The 24,157-nt window shown below is 34.8% G+C and overlaps 2 protein-coding genes across 3 annotated transcripts in view; one reads left to right on the plus strand and one right to left on the minus strand.

Moving 5' to 3' along the window:
* Window positions 1-2,331, minus strand: part of LOC117214669 (centrosomal protein of 290 kDa-like) — a 170,107-nt gene extending 167,776 nt beyond the window's left edge. The window contains exons 1-9 of the mRNA XM_033460881.1: window positions 2,152-2,331; window positions 1,859-1,943; window positions 1,704-1,750; window positions 1,542-1,628; window positions 1,343-1,478; window positions 1,125-1,261; window positions 511-749; window positions 295-427; window positions 27-217 (exon numbers count right to left, since the gene is read on the minus strand). Of these exons, the coding sequence (XP_033316772.1) occupies window positions 27-217; window positions 295-427; window positions 511-749; window positions 1,125-1,261; window positions 1,343-1,478; window positions 1,542-1,628; window positions 1,704-1,750; window positions 1,859-1,943; window positions 2,152-2,331 (1,235 nt within the window). The remainder of the gene's footprint in view (window positions 1-26; window positions 218-294; window positions 428-510; window positions 750-1,124; window positions 1,262-1,342; window positions 1,479-1,541; window positions 1,629-1,703; window positions 1,751-1,858; window positions 1,944-2,151) is intronic.
* A 925-nt stretch (window positions 2,332-3,256) lies between these two features.
* LOC117214728 (2-oxoisovalerate dehydrogenase subunit beta, mitochondrial) lies at window positions 3,257-17,660 on the plus strand. 2 transcript variants are annotated; one of them, XM_033461006.1, is made up of 8 exons: window positions 3,257-3,502; window positions 4,236-4,313; window positions 4,660-4,862; window positions 4,991-5,155; window positions 8,698-8,869; window positions 9,857-10,002; window positions 14,721-14,807; window positions 17,129-17,660. In XM_033461006.1, exons 1-8 carry the CDS (start codon window positions 3,367-3,369, stop codon window positions 17,267-17,269), a joined length of 1,128 nt encoding a protein of 375 aa, XP_033316897.1. In that variant the 5' UTR covers window positions 3,257-3,366; the 3' UTR covers window positions 17,270-17,660. The 2 variants fall into 2 exon arrangements, with proteins under 2 accessions (XP_033316897.1, XP_033316898.1); XM_033461007.1 differs by having other exon boundaries at window positions 3,265-3,502; window positions 4,991-5,146; window positions 17,129-17,657.
* Window positions 17,661-24,157: the final 6,497 nt, after the last annotated feature.

Genomic DNA, 24,157 nt, shown 5'->3' on the forward strand with positions numbered 1-24,157 from the left:
AAAAGGTGCAGTGGTCTTACAATTACCTAAGGGTTATAATTTCCATTTCCTGATACGAGTTTAACATCTCTAATTTGTTCACCACATTAATTAAATCTGTTATACGCCCACTCTTGCTCTCCAGTTCACTTTTTAGATTTTTTATTTCGTTCAATGCGTCTGTTAAAGCTTGATTCTCGTCCTCATATTTCCTCAACGTTCCTAATACTTCGCACAACTGAATAACATGAAATGTTTAAAAGACCTGAGACTAATATAAGTGTTTGTTAAATAAAATATATCTAATGAACTGACTTTGCCACTTTTTGACTCCGCATCTTCCTCCGCTTCGTTTAATTTAATTTGCAAATTGGATATCTGTTCGTTCGCATCCTGTAATTTTTTTAACAAATCCTTCTGCTCCTTCTTTTTGTCGATCTTTTTTATCCTGAAGGAAATATCAATGAAATTTTAACCACAGATCGATTATATTCAAAACCTTTATTTCCTTAAAAACGATTATGTACATACTTTTGAGCATCTGTTTTTAACTTTTCTATGAGAGTTGCACTTTCGTTGATTTCAACGGTGGCTTCAGATAATTTTGTTTTTAACTCGAGTATAATTTTATCACGATGATCTATCTGCTCGTTCAAGTGGACGATTTCGGATTTATTTTGCTCTTTGACAGAGGCCACGGATTGCATGAAAGACTGAGACAAATGTTCTCTTAATCGCAGAATTTCATCGTCTTTTTCATCTAATATTGCCTAACAAATTTTGAACGAATTAAAACGTGTGAAAAGCTTCATAATCTTACTTTAATCCTTTAATTCCCATAGGCATCAACAGATGCAATCTTCCATTTATTCAAAGTACAAGTAAACGTAAATAATTATAATATAAAAAATGTGTTTGATTTTCGTTTACTTTTTAAATTACCAACATTTTGGTAGGACAGTGAAATACAGTAAGAAAATTTATAAATTCTAATATTAGACTAAAAGAATAATATTGTAAATGAATATCAAAACAGTTTCAAAATTTTTTAATTCGTATCAATAAAAGCAGAAATTAATAAAATTAATCATATAGCATCATAAATTGAGCTTTGGGAATTAAAGTTGCATTACAATACGATATACCTTCCATTCATTGATTCTAGCATCAATTTGTGTACTAAATTCATCTATTGCTTTATCTCTATCTAACTGCTGAGCTGTTACTTCCTCAACCTGTGTCACTAATGCTGCGTTTTCTCGTTCTAAGTTAAATATTTTTTCTGTAAAAAATACATTCTTGCAGTTTGATCATAAAACTGAACCTGTTTATAACGAACTAAACAACTTTTCATTTTAATAACCTTTATATTCTATAGATTTGATTTGTGCAGAACTTAGTTCTTCGGTCATTTCATTCATTTTATACGTTGCATCTTCCATTTCTTGAGTTAAAGTGGTTAACCGTCCTTTTAAAACTAAATTGTCCCTTTCAAAAGTCTATGGAATTACAAAGATGTAAACAGAACATTCTAACAATATTTTGTTCCATTTCAAACTCACCTCTAATTCTGTCATAAGAATTTTAATCTTTTTATTTTTGCCTTGCAAAGCATCGTCATAATCAGTGCTTTCAGATACATCTACGTGCTTAAAACAAAATAACATGGACAGTTTTATAAGAGGTTTTTATATCTTTGCTGTATTACTAATGAAATATCTTACTTTAGATACATCGGTGGTTTCATGTTTTGGATCGGTAGTACCCCATTCTATCATATAAAATGAAACATATTTTATAATATACTTTCATTGCAATAGAGTAATAAAGTAAACCTTGATTAAAATTATACTTCAACTAAAGAATACACACGATTTACCTTTCTTTTTACGCTTAGCAGGTTCAGGTTTTAAGGAAGAAATGGTTTGTTTTAATTCGCCGCATTCTAAAAGTAGTGACTCTACCTATTAACAAAATAAATTTCAGAATATCACACAAGAATACTAATTATTAACCTACATAAATACTATTCTATATTTGACAAGGAAAGACATGATAGAAGAATAAGAAAGAGTGCTGCATTTTATTGAATAAATATCACACAAATAACAATAGAGTTATTCTATAAAGAACAATTCGTGTTGAATAAAAATGTTAAATGATTATTTTTACTTGATTGTCTTTGTATTGCAGTATTTCTTGAGATAGTTTCATCAAAGTTCGTAGGTTATGTATATCACTAATATCGTCAACGTCGCAACTGATCACAGCAGGATAAAGATCCTCCATGTCATCGTCGGTTAGTGACGATGGATCCGCTGATAATATACGATCCCAATCAGTACGACCCATTTTTCGCGATAATTGTTTATTACCACTAAATATAACCCCACTATTTCTACGTAATCAGTATGTTTGACGTTTACCAGCGACGCCTGCCAGCTAGTTGTCATGGGAACTCGTTTTCAGCGTTTGATCCGACATCTGGCGAGAACTTAGAAAACTAATACGAAGATGTAACATTATTGAAACATTTCCTATTAACGCATGAAAGCAAAAATTTTGTTTGAAATATGTACTTTATAATGTTCAAAGAATTTTATAAATACTTTTCAAACACTATTATATAAAACACAGAGGTCAATACGATGTTTTCATTGCCATAAATTTGATTAAAATTACGCTATTTTTTGTTAATGTTAGTTCGTATATTCGAATTTTTATTCTATAAATTTCAATTTTTATATGAAAAATTCATATATATAAATGAATACTTTTGAAACCTCGAATTGAAAATATTGTACATGATTCAGTAATAGTATTACGTTATGTTATGACGACAATAGAAACATTATCAAAAAGTGTTTCACATAAACAAGATAACCGGCTATACTCTCATCTAATCCCACTATGAATATTGAAGGAAGTAAAATTCACATATTGTATGAAAATCATCTAAATACAGAAAAATAAGGAATACACTTTTCACAATAATTTCTTACATACCTACATCATTTCATGCCTACATCTAACTTGCGTATTCATAATACAGCTGCATATAATGCTTCTCTGTAGTTACAAACGCAAGAAAAAATCTAATTCGATAATAGAGAAAAGAGAAATGTAACATGATAAGAATACTTATCTAAAACAACTTGGAAACACATTTACAGCTCGCATGCTAATGCTAGCGTCACGTGATATCTTTACATGTATGACACATAGTATCATTAGTATGTGAACCACTGAACAAGGCTATTTACGAAATTCAACATTCAGACGGTTATGGGTGCTCGAGTTTTAAAATACGATATTGTATGTAAATAACGATAACATATTAAACCGAATACATTATCGCCACGCTGCGTGAGCCGTCACTTCGTTGCGATGATACTTAGTAAATTGTCTACGCGTTTAAACGCGTCTCTAATTCTCAATTTCACGCAAAGATCATCTATGTTACGCGACCAAGTCAGGTGGATACAATTCACGTATTATACCGACAAAACCATCATCGTTCCTGGTGAGTAAATACGATTGATTTTAATTGTGATTCTTGACCACCAGTCGATTAACTCCTAAACGTGCAACTTTTTTCGATCCAATCAGTTAAAGACGCGCAATTTTTTTTAACGCAATTGTTTCTTAGCTATGTAATAATATATATTTTTTATAATTCTAATACTTTACATTACGTTTTTAATACAATAAGATGCAAAGTACAAGTTCTAAGGAGGACAAGTTAAAGAGAACAAATGTTTTTATAAATACAAAAACGTGACTGTTTATCGCTAAATATGTTGATTTGTTAAAAAAATGGTTCGTTAACTATATCCGTGTCTCATATGGGCATGAGCATTAAGGTGATAAAAATAATTTTTCGTTAATCATTGAGTGTAAATATATTTCTGTCAATCGTTGAATGAATATATTTTTGTGACATTTTCATAAAGATATATTATTGTAATTTTTGAAAAAAAAAATTGATTTGTGTAGGTAAAAAAGACGAAAATACATGTCTGTGTAATGCTTTTATGTCAGCAATTGAATCGCTACTTTATTACTAATTACAGTAGTTGTGCGTTAAATTACATTTGCCGTTTCCTGGTAAGGATGATGAGACAAATAAGTAGACACGAGAGAATATTTCAGTATTACGTATAGATGAAGAAGTTGAATTATGAATGGCAATAAGAAAAACAGTGAAGATGTAATGGCAAGCATAACTATATAATTTTAATACAATTATGTTTTAGGTGAAACTGAAAAAATGAATATGTATCAAGCGATAAACCATGGACTTCGAATAGCATTGAAGAATGACCCTGCTGCAGGTAATGATATTTCAAAAATTTTCTCTCTCTCTTATATTGAACACTCAATGAAATTACTAAGTGGAGTGTACACTATAAATAATTCTAGTCACTACTTACTAGTTGCTATTAATTGATTTAAAAAATTACTAGTACTATGTGAAGATAGAATATTAATTTTCAGAGAGACAAATTAATTTCTGTATCAGTTTTTTAAATTGATAAGGTTCTAGTTATAATATGTAAATTACTATAGACCTGTTATCCAATATTAATATCAGTATAAATATTGTTATATACTATATATACCCTCATTTACGTGCAAACATTTTATCAATGAAGAACACTGATAATTTTCCTGACTTAGTGATCTTCGGTGAAGATGTCGCATTTGGAGGAGTATTTCGCTGTACGATGAATTTACAAAAGGAATTCGGCAATGATCGAGTTTTTAACACGCCACTTTGCGAGCAAGGAATCGCTGGCTTTGGAATTGGTTTAGCCACCGTTGGTGTGACAGCGATCGCAGAAATTCAATTTGCTGATTACATATTTCCTGCCTTCGACCAGGTATCAACATTGTTAAAAATTTCGATCACTAATTTTCACAAGCTTAAAACCGCTTTTCTAAAGAAAAGAATCCTATCATCGAAATGCATAAACATTTTAGTTTGTAATATACATTATTCTATCTGTAGTTGGTAAACGAAGCAGCAAAACTTAGATACCGAAGTGGAGCAGAATTCGATTGTGGTAAATTGACAGTTCGAACACCATGTGGCGCTGTCGGTCATGGAGGACTCTACCATTCCCAGAGTCCAGAAGCTTATTTCGCTCATACACCAGGATTGAAGGTACAATTTGTTAGTATTAAATATATTGAATTAAAATATAATATAAATATTATAAAACATGCCTTTTTCTATTACTATCGGATGTACTAAGCTATGGTTACAATGGATGCATTTTCTGACGAACGAATGTTCCGAAAAATAGACGAGAAAAATAACTTGATATTTTCTACTATTTGATTGTACTATATGTAATATACCATGTTATACTGTTCTGTATGAAGAATATACTGAGGTGGTTATAACGTGTAGGCATATTTAATGAAGTAACGAATGGGTGAATTTGTAATAGTCAGATGTATTATGGTACTATACCAATCGAAGAAAAAATAGGAAGCGTGTTCATACATTTATATCAACGGACGTTACTACAAAAAGTTAACCTTCTTGTGTAACTCTAGTTAAAAATTACATGAAACAGCAATAACAATCTAGACCTCGTAACCCAAAACAACGTTAATATTCAAAGGCATAATAATAAGAATCTCGTCCAGTTTTGAATTTTCCGTTTCAACTTGAAACTTTTTCTACGGCCATTGACCGCTACAGTACAAACTGTTGTTCTGAAGAATGAAACATCTGAAAAACAGAGCAGGTATTCTTATAAGAATTCATACATTTGTTACAATTGTTCTGATGCATCCACCGGAACATTAGTTTATCAAAAGACATATCGATAGTAGCTGTAATCTGATTTATCACGACTATAGCAAGGAAAAACATATTTTATGATATCTATTATATTTTAATTCATTTATACAACATTAATATATTCATATAACTTTGTGAAAATTTATGAATATGATGCCACAGACACTTACTTAATAATAAAATTTCTATGAAATTCGAATGATTATTGAGCAAATATGAAAAAACATTCAGTAACGAAACAGTATTTGAAGGTGCTACAAAAGCATTGTACCATAAGTATGATCTCTAATGGCGCGTAAATGTTGGGCTATAGAATATTAGATACAAATTCTTACCTTGTAGTTGATAATTTGATTGGATTCAGGTATACGTTGTTTCTTAGCACGCAAATGAAGCACTTGAAACGCAATATTCCACTAACACACTTAAAAATTTAATCAAAATCGCATAAAATCGCGACGAACTATGCAACAACATTTTCCGACCAAAAATTCCGCGCGTAACATCATTGCTACGAGGTTCACACGAATTAAAAGAAGGAGGTCGGCGCTGATTGGCTAAAAATATTGTCAACTTAATGGTGGTAAATTTGATTACAGAGAACGAATTAATAGTTCATAATTTACTATTATAGTTTTATTGTATATTTGTGTTCTAAAGAATTGAGCATAACAAAATGTAATAAGTTACAGAATACTTCAAATCATATTATTCTTATATCGAATTATATTAAATTACATAATAGTTTTCAATATGTAGATATACATATACATTACAATGTCATAAGCACCAAATAGAATGTAAATTTGTGATTTCGCATATGTCTATTGTAATAAATCATTACATTCATATCACTTTTGATGTTAACGCAGGTTAAATCTCAGACAAAGTATAAAACAGAGCTGAATATTGACGTCATAATGATGGTAAAAGGAAGATAGAATTTAATTAATATTAACACAAATATCATAGGGATATAAAAAATTCTATATTTCGTCTGCAATAATTATTCATATATCCATAGCTACAACAATTCCAGCAACTATTAATGTTATCACTGCAGAGTTAGTGCCAAAGTTCTTTAGCTTTTATTGATAAAAAAGCTCTTTATGTCCTGTAGATTACAAAGTTCTTCAACTCACGTCGATAACGAATACTTTCCTCATTTTTGGACAGATGTCTCTATCAGATACAATCGTCCACCGAAATTATTGATCCATTGAAAACAATAGATCAATGATACAGAGAGAAACTAGCCACTTTATCTTAACAATCATCCTGGCAATAGCTTCTTATCTTTTTTATTAAAACGCTTCTCATTTAATTCGCTACTAAATAATTTGTAAATTTAATCGCCGGCTATTCATCGCGTTCAGATTGAAACGGTCACGGAACAAATTGGTGACGAATGAATAGAAACGTTATAAAAAGTTGAAGAGCATCCAGAATGGATTTCTATGCTCAAGGATATATACGAGATCCTTCGTTGTCGAGTTCACTTCTATTCTATAGCCATTGACTCTTAACTTTCTGGAAGAGATTCTATGAATATTGCACGACGCACGTATCTACGTATGCATGAGGAAAGTTTTCCTCGTACACTAACGTGTCACTACCGACACTATACATCTCGATTACATGAACAGCAGTGCGCAACATCGCGTCGACATTTCCTGAAGCTGAGAGATCGCACGCTCTTCGTCGCGCGCTTTGACATAGTACACCAACCGTGGAAACAAACCTGCAACGTAATAAAACGTATGTTGCTAGCATATAGTATTAAATCGTTTGGATAGTTCGGAGCGAAATTACAAAAATGTTTAACATTCTGTTAAATAACGTATATATTGCTTTTTCCAGTGGTTCTTTTTTGAGGAGCTTCTTATTTTTACCAGCATAGAATTCCTTCGAGTAGCTTTTACTTGAAATTCTTCAAATCCGTAATTAATAATTTAAAGTATCATATTATAAAACCTGGAATAAATATACGTGTAATGAATGGGAATAGATAATTAATTCTTCCTTAGTTCCTTTTAATATACAATTATCCATGTACGATTATAATTTAGCAATTTTATTCGATTATTTTGTAGACTATGAATTGTTAAAGATGTTACGAATTTTTCAAACAAACAAATACATTCTATCGCTTACCTGTTTTAAACGGTATTTTGGATAAAAATTTATATAAATGGAATTTGGCTTGGTTTTAATTATTTGGGGAAAAAAGCTTTGTGTTTTAATGATTTCCAAGGAAAACGGATTGTACCCTATCACACAATCATTCAATTCCTTCACTTTAGACCTTCGAAGTTCCTTACGTTCATTTATGAAGTGAAGGTTAAATTATTGCGTATCTTTAAACAAAACTACGGAAGTAATACTGAAATCCTGGTGCATCCTCGCAGTAGATCGAAAGAACTTTAAAGAAGAAAATAACAATTTTATAGGAACACCAGTACAAGTTATAACTGAGGGTACTTTCACGTTTTATATCTAAAATTTTTCAATTTTCCAGTTGTCCAATTTTCAAATCCCAGGGCCTAAATTTTCAATTTCCCAGTCCTTGAACGTCAAACTTCGTGTTTCGAAATTCTAAAGTTTTCAAATTGCCAAATTACCAGCTAAACGTGGTTAAAATCGATAACATATGGTACCCACCGTCCACAGCCTTTCCATATAAACCTCAAGGCCGTTCTGCACACCGAAAAGACAGACCAAACTCACCTTACATCATCCGAAAGAATCAAATCGCAATTTCCACCTACACGTCGTTCTCGGCATCGAGAGACCGTCGAACAGGATAAGGTCGCTCTTCTCCGAATTCCAGGACGTAATCACCGATTGCGTGTGCACGACCGGTACACGGAGAGAAATGAAATGTAACCGAACGTCCTTTTCAGATCGTTATGCCCCGCGGAGCGAAACAGGCGAAAGGTCTTTTGTTGAGCTGCATAGAGGAACCGGATCCCTGCATCATGTTCGAGCCGAAAATATTGTACCGTACTGCGATCGACGATGTGCCGACAGCTCATTACAAGATAGAGATCGGCAAGGCTGAGGTTGTAAGAGAAGGTAAGCGTTACAGGAAGGAGCAACGAGTCTTCTCTGGACAAGTTTCACTTTGAGACTGCGTAACAATGCCATGGATCACGTTTGATCATTCCTCGCGCGTAATGTAAATCGCTATTTCTTTTTCGTACATTCGTACGATCGATGGACGATCGAATCAAGATCGCGATGAAACTTTCACGAGTTTGCGGACAGGGAATTTATGGCGTCGTTACACTATATCGTCGACGATTAATTGACCGGATAAATAATTCGTTACACGCTCGTGAACTGCTAATTCGGCGCGAATGATCGATAATGAACGGTTATTGGTTTGTATACAATGTGTTCGTCACAAGCGAGAAGTTTTTTAACGGGCAATTGTTCGGCCATGAATTACATAAACGAACTACGAATTTTCTGAAAACTTTCAATTTATGAAGAAGTTTATTTTGAGTGATTTTTGAGAACACGTTCATAGTTCCATTTCTTGATCTTCTCGAGAGTCGAGCGCGTTGATTCATTTTTGGAAATAATCATTGTGCGTTCGTCTCTGTATGATATATATCGATTTACTAAAATATTGGTTGGTGAATTATTGTAAAAAAGGGCTTCGCTGATTACAAATTGGACGTCTCTTGTTGCTCTTGTGTTCTCTAATGATTTTACTATGACCCTATTATTTCATTCGCGTCACCTTGTAACCCGTTATAACATTACAAATTTCCAGCACAAAAGTTGCATAAAATAAAATTTACTACGGTGTACAGGTTGATAAAGTTTTCTAGAATAAAAGGATCTCTGGCACCCCGTATAATATTCATCGATCGCGACCGTCCTTTCATTATTCGATCGACGGAGTGGCACACGCGATGACCGGTCTCCTGAAACAGGATACCGGCGACACTGGTGTACATACTGACTCTTATAGAGAGGACGCGGCGGGCAATTGCGAGAGGCGTAAGGTGAAACGAGGCAAGCGGCGTTACAGGTGTGTGGATTTGCACGTAGGTGACGCGGTGACACTCGTGGGCTGGGGTACTCAGGTGCACGTACTGTTGGAGGTGGCCGATCTTGTCCAAGAGGAGCTCGGGGCGTCCTGCGAGGTGATAGACCTCGTTTCTATCCTGCCTTGGGACACGGAACTCGTTTGCAAGGTAATTTCGTCATTATAATTCGCTACGTTTTCTTTTCTATTCCTTTTTTTCGTTTTTTTGCATCTTTTTCTTTTCTACCGCGTTTAACGCAACCGGATCGTTTGCATGCGTTACGTTTAAATGCGAGACTGTTACGTTTGCGCGGCTATTACGTGGGTTCGTGTCCTTCGTTGATATAAGAGAGAGAAAGAGAGAGAGAGAGGGAGATACGCGGTATTTTAATCGTACGATTCGTTCGTGGAAAGCAGTTACACTTGGGCAACTTGTGCAGGAGGGTTTGCGTTTCAGGACCTTTTAAATCGTTCCGTTTTTTAACGAATAATTTTTTTTTGCGGAACTGGCGGAGGAAGGTTCGTGTTTTAAAAGAATTGTCTCCCCTCTGTTGGATAATGTGGTAGAAATAGATTGTATAGCATCAATGATACAGGAATTAAACGAGGTTAAGGATGAAAATGACACATCGAGCGAATTGTACATTTGTACCACTTCAACGATTATCAACGAACAGTAATCGGAATTTACTTTATGCAACAATAAATTGCGAATGTTTATGCAAATTCGGATCTTTATGAATACAGTTAAAGGAATGCAACTTGCATGAAAGTTTTATGTATTCTAGCCTATTATGTGTATTCTAGGTGCTATTATGTATGTATAAATTTCCCATAAAAGAATAAACCTGCACAGTCTATAAATGGTGAATATTCATAGAAGCGAAGAATAATTAAACAGGTAAAGAAATGAAGAAATCAACGTACCAAGGTGTAAACGAGGAACATTTATCTTCCGAGAGAAACCAGAAACGATTCTACATTGTATCCCAAAGCTATTACAGAATTTTATTGTCAGATATTATGCTTGTAGAAAACATATTTTTTATTCCCTCGATATTAGCATACAGTAATTATACATCGAAATATTATTTCGATTAATTTTTTTTTAACCGATTCCTTTTAATGCGAAGATACCGAACTACAAATGGTGACTTTCTTTTCAATTAGGAAACGAAAGATCTCGATTTCAAGACGAATCTTTCGAAATCGGTCGAAAAAAGTTACCGTTGCTTTCTTTCTTGTGGAACGTTGCGAAATAATTGCGAAATGTAGATATACGCGTTCACGTCCATTTTTATTTGCGAAATCGGTACCACCGCGAATAATCCAATGCGATCGTCGCTGTTTTAGCGCCTCTCTCCTTCGATTACCGGCTCATTAAGCCTCTCCTCTACAGCCTCTCTCTGCCTATCGAAAATTCAACGCGAGTTCACTGCGCTCTTGCATAATTCCACGAATATTGTTAGGAAAACTTTACGATTAAATTTCTTTCATAGTAATAAATTTGGTAATAAAAGAAGCAGTAAATTCTGATAAATTCTACAAAAAAAGAATTGGTTGGCATTGCTTTATTCGACTCGCAACATTGTAAAATCCTAGAAATTCTTTATGTCGCAGCAATTTATAACCTGTACATTGTTTGCCCGTTTGGCTGTTAATTTATTAATATGTATAAATACATATGGATCTTCGTTCTCGCTTGTTTTTCGACTTTACGATGTCCTCTGGTTTATATTATATAAAAATGCACATAAACGATAATAGTAATATCCGAGAATAATAATAACTAATTCATTCATATTATCAGTTAATGAATTCCATAATTTCACAAAGAGATGCAAATATAATATTATTTAATAATACTATTAGGTTGTTCGAAAAGTTTCTTTTATTTCATAAGATGATAATGAACAACAATTTCTGTTTTATATTATTTTATTGAATTAGGTATGGTGTATTTCGTTATATTTCTATTAGTATGCTCGTGAATAATTCAATAAAGTAATATAAAACAAAAAACATTGTGCGTCTGTTATTTCCTTATAAAACGAAAAAAACTTTTCGCACAACCTAATACAATTAGAAACCTTCCTGTATTTGTATTAATCAACTGCCAAATGTTTGCCAAGATTATAACTTTACTTATTAATAATATCTAAAACGTTCGAATCGTTTGCTTGAAACAAAATACACTTGAAGTATTTACTTGTCTATTTAACTTGCAAATATTGAATATCCCCGTCGTCACGTTGATTGAAATTTTCAAACAAAGACGATATTCATTCACACAAATTATTCGGTATCGCTGTTGTTATCAACCGAATCTCAAATAAAATTCATCGAGCGTTTACTTACTCGTTTAACATCGAAACGTTAAACGTCGCGTTGTCACGTTGATTCGAATACACGAACGAGAAGGCAACATTCACTCGTCCGAATTACGGCACACCGCAGTACGGAACGACGCTAATATCGCGCTGATTTATGCTAATCGATCTTTAGTTTAATGACATGCCGATTGTACGGTATGCACCGGCCGCTTATGTGTGACAGTATTATACACAGTAACTCGCACGTGAACCAGCCGGCTGCGTGCTAGGTGGCGAGCGCAATTGTAAACCCGTTTCGCGTAATTTCGATACGTCGATGTCGCTGATATTTGTCGCGAGATTCCCCTGCGATAAAGTCAAAGAGGGAAGTTATCGTACTTTCTCGTTATTCGTTAACTTTTAAATTCGAGATTTCGAATTTTTCGATCTTCAGATCGAAAGCTTCTCTATCTTTGGATTCTCGAGCTTCGAACTTTCGAATTCCTTTTCGAATTTCGAATTTTTCGATCCTCGAGTTTCAAACTTTCAATTTCGAATTCTCCGATTTCCAAATCTTTAATTCTAAATTCCTTGATACTTAAACTTGTGATTTTAGATCCTCCGTAAAATTTCTACCGCCGAATATCAAATTCACTCTTCAAACTTCAGTCTTGAAGATCTTTTCCAAACTTGCAAATTTCAATTACCAAATTGACAGCTAAACGCAGTTCGAAACCTAAAACGTGGCATCGGTGGCTACATAAAACAAAGCAGCCATTGTTCACATGCTTTCATATGTTCGTCAAGGCCATTCGAACAGGATGTTTGTCGCGAGATTCCCTTATTAGCGGATAAAATCCACTCAGAGCATAAAAGGTATCGTATGGTTTCTGAAAGCCATGATTTTAACAGGCGGTAGAATGTAAAGAAGCCTGATCGTGAAAAATACTGAACGATAAGGGGTTAGAGTGGTTATATGGAAATTTAGTTTTTGTTTATTTAAACGAGTGTAAGAAGCTTAAGAAGATCGTGAGAAATGGAAACTGATAAGGGTTGGAGTGGCTATATAGAAATTTAGTTTCTGTTTATTTAAACAAGTTCTAAGAGAGAGACAGAGAGAGAGAGAGGATTCATAAAGATTGGATAATGTATCTTGGATAGAATGTAACTTTCTTGCGGCGAACCAGCTCCGCTGGTGGCATTAGCCCATATCGGCAAGAAAAGGTCCACGAGAGTTAAGACTGTGCTTCTTGTACCTTAACGAACCGATTAAAACACGATGTAATTTATTCTGCTCGCCACCCTTGTAATTGCATGCTCAGGGATAATATACTGGTTTTAGAAGTTCGACGAAGTATGCTAAAACACCAAATTTTGTTTTTACAAGAATTTCTTTACGCGATTTCGATTCAGCACTAATGAAAAGTTAACAGAAACACGTTCAATTTTCTTTTCACGAACGTCTTCTCAATGTAGTTATTTGCATCCGAAGCTATCATTAGTGTAGATATATTTTTCTTAGGATTTAAGGGCTCCAGGCTCTGTCCGCGTATAAGTTATTGCTACTCCGAGCAATATGGGACGGTGCGTAAATCATCCACGAATTGATCTGGGAAACGGCTTGTTCTACCGAACGAATTACCCTCCGTGACACGTGATAGCGTGGATGATTGTAGGTGGTCATGGTTGGTCTATATTCGACATTACGGATCGAACCATCCGTTGCAATGACTATGAATGTCTAATTGCCGATTTCATAATTGGACGTTTCTATGATACCAGCGAAGATGTGTGGAAAGGGATCGAGTTGCTCGAGTAAGTGATGAGATTATCCTTCGACGAAATAACAAGCTGTGTTAGGAGAGACATTGATGTTCGTGCTTACGGTTCGGGATATAAGCGGGTTAGTTCAATTATGTATGCTATCGAGGGATTGTGAATGGGACTGTGGAAATTGCTTGACGTTATCTTCTATGCAAGGGTTGATATCGTAATATATTACGAAAATTACATATATAATCGTAGGAACTCTACAGTAATTGCATCGAATTCCTCGAAATAAGAAATATTTCGATATGAGCCATTCGGAAGTTGTCGATTTTAAAGCTATAATATATGGTTAGTGGTTAACTTTATAAAAATCAAACAATTTATCTCTATAAACATGATCAATTGGTCTTCTATGTATCTTACATTGTCTCTTACGGATTATTCATTTTCTCTTGATAATGATTAATGGTATTATTAAGGTATCAAACCTCTACAAACTGCCTAATATCACTATGCACATACGTGTAATAAATAAGGGAACTGCGAAACCTTAATATATCCTGTTGCCTTGTTTTTTATCTTACTCAGAAATGGAATAATATAATTTTGATATTTTGGTATTAGCGTGAATATATTAGAATATCAGAACACTAGTTTCTCATTACTCTAATATATTGTTGAATTATTTCTGAATGTAATTACCTGAATGTTACAATCGTGCGAAATTATTTCGAAAGATTAATACCAGACAATCTGTGATTTACACGCGATCGTTTTACTTTAATAATGATACACAATGTTACAGTCGGTGAAGAAGACTGGCCGCGTGGTAATCGCCCATGAAGCGCCGCTAACGAGTGGCTTCGGAGCAGAAATAGTTTCAGTCGTTCAGGTAAGTAAATGTTTCCTCGAAAATGGTATGACATAACAGCGTAAGCGAAATTGAAACTCTGATTACCACATTTCAACTTAAATCTCGTTCAACTGTGACGAAGAGAGATTACACTAAGGAAGAATCAAAAGTATTTGAACGTAAACTGCCAATCTGTTAGATCGTTTCGTAAGTTCCATTTACCACGTATGTTGTGTCTATTATCTTAATTGGTATTTCATTCTTACCAGGCACAGATTTCAAAAAGATTCAGAGAGTCGTGAAAATTTGTGTCATTGTATACTTCACGTATTCCATAAAATGAAAATTAAAACGATAATGAGAACGGAAAATATTAATTCGATTTATCCGCAAGCTCTATATTTTCAAACACGACAAACGATCGTCTTCTTGCATGAAAATTTCTATAAAAGTGCGGAGCATTTTCTCGAACGAAGAAATATTAAATAAATCTAGAAATTGAATAGAAAGTGAGATACGTGATATTGAACTTTTATACTTTAAAAGGTTAATAAACTCATAAATTAATATAGCTGACTTTTAAAAGTGAAAGACTAGGAATAGATATACAAACGGAACAAAACTAAAAGTCAGATTTACGAGATACGCGTTGATAAACGAGGAGGAAATTTCTATTAAAAAATGTTGATCAAACTCTAAATCGTAGATATATGTGTGAGTTTGCGATGCGCAAGTTAATTTCCAAATGGAACTACGAATACAAAATGGAAAAGACTACGTTGACGATTTAGCTCATAATGGCTCGATAAAAATATTGACGGTTCAATTCAAAATGTTAAAGTTTAGTAGAAATCGGCGAACCTTATGAAACGATCTAATAGATCGATTTAAATATTATGCACGTATAAGGAAGTTGGAGCAAATATCAGAGCAATTAGGCCATGTTACGCGAAATAACTGCACGTAATTCCAATCGAACGGTCGTATAGGCACAGTTGATAGATAAACGGAATTTTATTGTAGTTACGAAATTATTTACACGTAGCGCGTGCACGGTGCCAAAATCCATTAGATGCATGTTCAATGCATTGTTGGAATGTGGCAGGATATCATTACGCGTATTTTCTGTTACGTCATGCGCACACTTCGTGACGGTTCGATACGCTTCAGCTTGCTCAGATGTACAAACCTCGGCTGCCTTGCAAAACTCCTATACCTAGCGCTAAATTAGCAAATGGATAGTTCGATCGTTTGTAATTTAAACATTCGCCTAATAATACGATCATGTCTGTCGTTCGACGTGACAAAACTGAGAAATGTACTCATAACTGTCATTAATCTAAATACCTTCGTAAAACTGTTCTCATTCGGTTAATTAAGTTCACAAATTGTTCCTTTTACAGGCTTCGTTTGTATTAGACTGATGCGTACGAAATGTCGTTTCTTAAAAATAAAAGTTTAATCGTACGTAGTTTCCAGAATATATGCAATCAGTATAATTTTTACGTAATTCAATGCACCTCTCCGATGAATTCATTCTTTCAGATTTATGTGAATTACCAGTTCTATAATTCAATAATTTTTTAAATAGAGATATTGTGGCTGCTTTTAAAATAATGTGCACATTAGAAAAATTGTTCAGACGAAGCGTGGGAGATCTTTAAGTCTTCCTAAATACTAACATTTGTTTTTTGTGCCAAATTTACTCACTAATAGCGATTTCCTCTTGTAGACCTTTCATTAGAAATTTTCTTGTGACTGTTTACTTAAAATTCTTGCATTCTTTGAAGTATATAGTAATTCCAAATTTTCCACCAACAATATTCTCCAGAAATACAATCTACAACAATTGGAAACATCGATTAGCTATGCTATACATTTATTACATATTGCTAACTTAAATGTTAATAAATATTAGTAATTTAATAAATTTACTAAATTCATACTTCCCTAACATTAGAACTAGCGATGACCAAAGTGTAAAACTTGTGTCAAAGAAATTGGGGTGGCAGCCGTATAGGAAATTATATAGGGTGGTTGATAACTGGTGGTACAAGCGGAAAGGGGGTGATTCTATGCGAAAAAAAGAAGTCGAAAATATAGAATAAAAATTTTTCGTTCGAGGCTTTGTTTTCGAGAAAATCGACTTTGAATTTTCGCTCGGTACGCGTGCACTTTATCACGTCTCGTTATAACGGATCTCACTGTAGATCGTTGTCTCGATGGAAAAATTAAAAAAAAAAAAATTAAAAAGAAATGTTTATATATGTGAATATAATGGATTAATAATCTATAAAATTTGAAGGAAAATTATAGTTAAATGAGAATATAAAAGAGTAAAAAGAACATTTTCAATGCAGGAAGAGTGTTTTCTACATTTGGAAGCTCCGATACAAAGGGTCACAGGCTGGGATTGTCCATTTCCGCACGTTTTCGAACCATTTTATCTACCAGACAAGTGGCGGTGCTTCGCGGCAGTCAGAAAGATCCTGAAGTACTGAAGAACCAGGGCTATTCTACTTAAGAACTTGTCGCAGTAGAAGACGCCAGAAACCTGTTGCCTCTGCGGACATTACCCCGCCACAACAACACGCATGAGTATCGATTTTTGGTCTTCTTTCGCCTGTTTAAAAATCAGTCCAAAGAATTTCTGTTTCATCATTCTTAATAGGATGATTCGATCGATATACGTAGTTGGTTTTAATTAACCGGTCTGTCAGCTGTTGTTTGATTATCAATGATGTGAAACTTGATTGAAAAGAGGGGCAATATCAAGATCGGGTTACGTTCTTTATTGCGTAATGTACATTTCGACGATAACATTTCAAAAGACAAATAACACGATATCATTTGCGTTATAAACTTGCGTTATATTATTGTATAAAAAATAAAGGATAATTTTTTCGACAAATGTATACATTGTTTTTAATTGTATGTAAGAACGATGACGTAGCATGTCAAATTTGTAGAATTCATAGCACGTCGAATTTATTCGTAGATCTTCTTTGTCATTAAATCAAAATGGAATATCAAAATCGTAAAAACAAATACAATATGATGTATAAATAAAGCATGACATTAAATAAGAAATCACAAAGATAAGAGTATAGTACAAGGAAAATTACTCAATACCGCATAAATAGCATTGTTTAAGATTGCTATCTTTGCTAAGCTTCGACTGCCTTTCATTGACTATTTTCTAGTCTTCGTTTCGACCAACGGTCTACTTAAAAAAAAAAGAAGAAAAAAAGAAACACTTGGAAATATAGAATATATGCAACACAAACACTAATACCTTGTCTGTATTTTTACTACAAACAATGGTTTGTTACCGGAGGTATTTTAAGAACATGAGCGAATACTTTTTTATAATCAGTATGCACAATCGTTCCTCGTACATAAATTTAAAAATATTAATAAATTAAAAATTCCAGCATACACGATCTTACATAATAGATACGTACACACCGAAGCACCCAGAAACAAAACTACCAAATATTAGCCAATAACATTGTAATATTCATCTACCTCCCAACAAACAGATTCAAACCAGCCAACCATAGTATCATACGATTTATATCAGGACGAGTTCAATCTTCTTGTCTAACCAAACGTGAAACCTCTCAGTCCATCCGGAAGACGTTCTACGAGTCGCGTCGAATTCTTGTTTAGACCCGTTCCTCGGTTTCTTTAACGGGGAAGTTGAAAGGAGCTGCGGGTGCAGCTTTGATTGTTCGGTTGGACGTCGTTTAACCTGTCCCTGGCCCAATTCGACGTGGACAGACGCGTGAATATTCTTCTGTTCGAGCTGAACCTGCCGTCGAAAGATGATACACTGAACACATGGTGACCGGTGGTGGCGACAACGATGGCGGCGGTGGCGTGGCACCAAGGAGTCCCGTCGAATCGATATTCGCAATTAGAACGGACGTGCCTACTCGTTTTTACAGAATATCTGGGTCAAGTCTGTCTTTAGCTGTAAAATCGAGCGCCTGATCGGTGTGTGGACCATGCGTGGCAACGTAATATCTTAATCAAGGCTTCTGTCTCAGGTGTTACACTGGTCGACGAGTATCCTTGGAGAAGGCGAAACCGGGCGAAGTCGATAGAATCGAGCGATTTTGCGACCTCAATCTAGGGAAAGAGGGAGAAAGAGAGCGTCGCTACGATTGCCGGTCGACGCTTCGTAAATGTTCTCCTTGTTGACAGCATAACGGGCGTAATTTATGCGTAAATAATTTATGGAACACACCGCCAACTGTGAACAGGAGTTGCTCGGCTTCTACACGGGTTTGTTGCTAAACTCTCGCTTGGTCAAGTTTTTGGATGATAGGTTTATGTTTATAGATGTTTCAGTTTCGACTAGTGGGTAATCTAGCGTTAGCTATTTTTACTGCCCTTAATACCTCCGTGATTGATCATTTTGATTTAGGTCAGAAGATGATTGCTATGATTTAGCGTTAGCTATTAACATTACGTTTGATATTCACTGTTCTTAATACTTTTGCAATTGATTATGTATCTTTGCATTCGTAGCTTATATATTTAAAAAGCGTAAACTAGCAGATGCTCATTTTATATTTACAATAAATATTGAAGAGAGTACGAGCCATATGCATGAGCCATTCAGAAGCTACAGTGATTGACTTCATAAAATAGAGAGCTAAGGCTCGAGGAAAGAAAACTGAAGTTCAAAGAACTAAAAGTGAAGTTCAAATTGGAACTAAACTTTGTTACAAACACAACCTTTGTTGGATCGAAACCATAATCCATACCACGAGCGTGTCTTCACGTTACAAGGGTTAATCGTAGGAAATATGCAATACTAAATTACTTAGTCGAGTTTTAAATTGCCGCTGGTAGAGCTCCTTCGGAAAAAAATTATTATGCATCATACAGTGACTATAAGAAGCAAAACGAAATTTTCTATTATTTAGTTAATTCTTTCGTATAATTGCAAAAATTGGATTCTATGCAAATGAAAGGTAGAACCTTAGAAAATAACGATTCACTGGAAAATAAGGTTATATGCGATGCTTGTTTTTACCTACCGTATATACTATCAAACTTTACGATATTAGCCAACGCAACAATATCGACATCAGCTTTAACCATTCCAACGATCGTTAACAATTATCGTTCTTACAATAAAAGTCGACCAACTGTAATAAAGCAAAAGAACGATGTAATCGCTATAATACTTGAAGCGTCGATACTTAAACGCGAGTTTCCGGATGAAGCGGAGTGTTGAAGAGGATCGTCGAGGTCGAACCCGGACGAAATCGAGGCAAGAAAGAAAATAGCGATCAGCCGAAGGAAGTGTGCGGCGCGCAATGTGCACTCGCACCGTATTTTGTAATTTGAAAGGGAAACCACATTCTTTCACTGTGTATTATGATACGTGAAAGTTGGCAACGGTGCACACCGGCGCAACCATACGGCCGGTAGAAACAGAAAGGCAAAGAGAAAGAAGGGAGGAAAGACGGGGCGGCGAGGGAGAGACGAAGAGAGACAGGTGAACCGTGTCGAAGTAGGAGAACAACGAGGAGAGAATCGAGAGAACACAGATATATATATATATATATATTTATACAGATAGAGACAGAGAGGAGGGAAAGAGAGAGAGAGCCATTTGCCACGGAGGCATAGACTATATCGAAGGTCGACGAGTTGCCTTTTTATTAGTCGATTTTTGCGGGAATAGAGCAACGGCTCGTGCACGCTAACATATGGCGCCGATGCGTTCACATGCATTGAAAGTTGATGGATTCCCGATCACGTCAACGCGACCTTCACGATGAATCGATGCCGCTGCGAAAGTGTGAATCTTAGACAAAATCTTGATAACCGGAATTATCTGATCTTAGCGGACTATCATCATTTTAAACGTGAAAACGACGATGTTGTCTTTCCCGAATCTATTAAATGTTGCTTTAAAGCACATTATAATATAGTTTCCCTCTGCTATAAAAGAAAAACATACAAATTCCATAATACGCTACACGATTTCATTGCAAACGCTAAATTTGGTAAAATTCCATATCTATGTATACATTGCGTCAAATATAAATTCTCTGTTACCATTATTTAGATACGCGAACAAGCATTTAAATTATAATCTCGTAAGTTCTTCCTTTTAGTATCCAACCGGTAAACCCATCAACTCAACCATAATCTCGAAACAGGGAGAACTGCAGGAACTCGTTCCATTTGCTTCAACAGCGACTTATCGATTATGGTTGTTATCAAATAAATGGCCCTCGTTTATGTTATAATACTATACGTATATATATATATGTGTGTGTGTGTGTGTGTATCATTGCCTTTTGTGCCTTTATTTATTTTTTTGTTTTTATAGTCGCTTCTATTTTTGGTAAAATTGTGCACGTGCGTAAGATATACGATCAGTCGTGCTGTGACCTCGTGATTCACGCGCGAGCAACGCCGATTAAATTAATTAATCGGAATCGCGGCCGGTCGAATCTCTCCGTGCGTATCAATGCCGAAAGAGCAATGTCTGGCTTGTTACCATTCGAGTGTCGCGTGCGTCGCGCTGATTTTTGTTACGCTGATTTACAACAGCCACGCGAAACGACGTTCCCATCGGACAACCCCGATCAATATTGTTTTCCGTGCCGGTTTGCAGCGATTTGACGCCCGTAAAAATTTCCATCGGCCTCACTGATCAATTGGTGACGTATTTACGACGCTTTCGAAACTTACAGCTGCGTTTTTATCTTATCGGAATATAATTTTGTTTGCCGTACGAGGCTACGCGAACGAACTGAAGTTAATGCTTCAGAGAGCCTTTTTCTAGGGATGAAGCCTAGCGTGCACTAATGTTAAGTTGAAGTTTCAGAGAGCTTCCTTGGGACAATAAATAATGGCAGTTTGATTTGATGATTTCCCTTAATTCCAGAAATAATTGACATTCTTCAACACTGTCTGTTGTTAATTGACTTTTCTATTCGTTATGATGTTATGTTGTAGCAAGTATTTTTCATACGAAATCTATTTTTATACTGTAAAATTAGAATATTTTAGATAATGTATTAATATGTTACTGGGTTTAAGGATAGTCTCTGATTCTTGAAATAAAAAAAAAATCAAAATATCTTAATATTGGTTTTGTTTCTTCAGTATCAGCAAGAATATTATTCGGTATTTAATGAAAACTAGGATTAACAATAAGTAAATAAAATTGGTTTGTTTCATCTCCTAAAATATCATCTTTCTGCTGTTGTCATTGCATTTGTGGAACGTAAATGTTTTTACGCGAATTATTATAAGAATTATCTTTAGAATTTCGTGACATTTTATTCGAGCCTCGTATTAAAGTCGCAGTCACGCACGTGTGATAAAAACAATGTACGTGTAAAAAAGAAATATTCTATTGTTTTATCACAACACGTGTTCACACGAATATCAAATTTATTGCCTTGAAATTGATGATAAAAACTTACATATGTAAAAAGTGTATCACATATGTACTATGTTTATGAATAATAAAGATGATACGAAAGAAATCAAGGAAGCAGAGTGCTGCTTCATAGTCAGACACAATAGAAGGCATTCCTGCTTTATGGATTCAGACGTCTTGTAATAAAGATTCTATTGTACAAAACTACTTTGATATTTATTTAGATCTTCTCAAAAGTCCGTGTTAAATAATTTAAAGTTGTCGTCTTTTTCTAGTAAGCTTGATCTTTGGATATTTAAGATGAGAAAAAATTGTAAAAGGAATCAGATATATGGAGAATTAAAGCGGACGGTACTGTATTATATAGTATATATATAACGTAATTAAAATGTTCTTTAGATTTATCTTCTCATCGCCGACTGCCATTTTCGCCTTTTAGACGACTTTCTTACCAAACATCGTATTTCTCAATAGGAAAGTTACAGGTCTAGGCTATTATATCTAAAATATATAAGCTATACTATCCTAAGAGAATATAATTTACATTTTTTCTTAATGAACAGAGGAATTAGCATGTAATATCTAAGAAGCAGTTATCTAACGACTCGAAACACGAGACGATCCTAGTACGAATCACTTTAAAATCCATTCAGAGTAATTCTAAATATTACACCTACTAGTGCGTGTCCACACATTAGTTTTTATAGAATATGTCATTATCATAATATTATGTATATGAAAAGCTAAATAAACAAGGTTTAAACTATGTAATTGTATGTCATTGTACATATTATGCACAATGTATAATTATTGTAATATATTTATGTAAAATTTGAAGTTGCAAAAATGCATGTAATAGACAAAAATATATAAAATATCCAAAGGAAAGTAACCGTTATAATTTCTAATAAATAAAACGAATCTGTGTATAAGTTTCATTTCTTTAGTTCTGGCCATGCAAACATAAATTAACATAAAATTCCGCGGTCTACTAATAATTAATTCCTCAGCGATACTTTAACTACGATACTGTACCTACAATATTTCCATCAAAACCATCAGAGTTACGATTTCTTCCACAAGCAAAACCATCAAAATTCTAGCGAGTAAGTGGATACGTATAATAAAAAGATAAAAGAGAAACAGTCTCATAACACTTTCATACACGGCGTACATTCGTGAACGAAACGGGATGCAATTTCCAGGCGCAAAAGCGGGCGAAGCTTATTAACTGCGAGGCCGATACGCAATGCAGCGAAGGTGCAGTGGCATTTAACGTATCTGTCCGCTTGGTTCAGCCGCGACGCGTGCAGGCGCGTGCAACAGCTGCGTTATCTACGGGAAAACGCGTTCGACGCGGTGGAAAAAGTTCCCGACAGGCTGAGAGAGTGCACAGTTTATCAATATGATAATGTACGGTAAGCCGATGAAATCGAAAAGAAATTGCGATCAACAAGATCGAGGCAAGGAACAGGTCCTTGAAGACTTCTCCGTCTTAACTCCAACTGGAAATCCATTTTGAAATAACACGAAGCGACAGGGCGAGGAATTTGAATATTCACTTTGAACGACAAAATGTCAGATTTTTTATTCTTGGCAAGGAAAATTACGTCGTACCGTCTTCTCCTTGATTCGTCATCCATAAACGTTAATCGGCGACATTAATCGACACTTGTACATACTTTCTATCTATAGTTTATGGGCGCCTCGAGGAAGTCAAGAGGGACACGCGTGGTTAAGAATGTCACTAGTCAATCACGTTCTTGGCGAAGCGCGATTCAGTATTGCATCATTGAAATGTTGAACGTTTCGAATCTCGACAAAGAGATTGTTCGTTGTCAAAATGAATTATGTATACTAGTTTCATCTGTCAGTTCAAGAAAACGAGATTAGGTGTTTGTTCTGTATGTAGAATCGAAGTACAAGGAGCCACAGGAATTATGATAATTTGCAACAATGTAATGTAGAA

The sequence above is a fragment of the Bombus bifarius genome, unplaced genomic scaffold (assembly GCF_011952205.1).
Source record: "Bombus bifarius isolate JDL3187 unplaced genomic scaffold, Bbif_JDL3187 scf7180000009243, whole genome shotgun sequence".
NCBI lineage: Eukaryota > Metazoa > Arthropoda > Insecta > Hymenoptera > Apidae > Bombus > Bombus bifarius.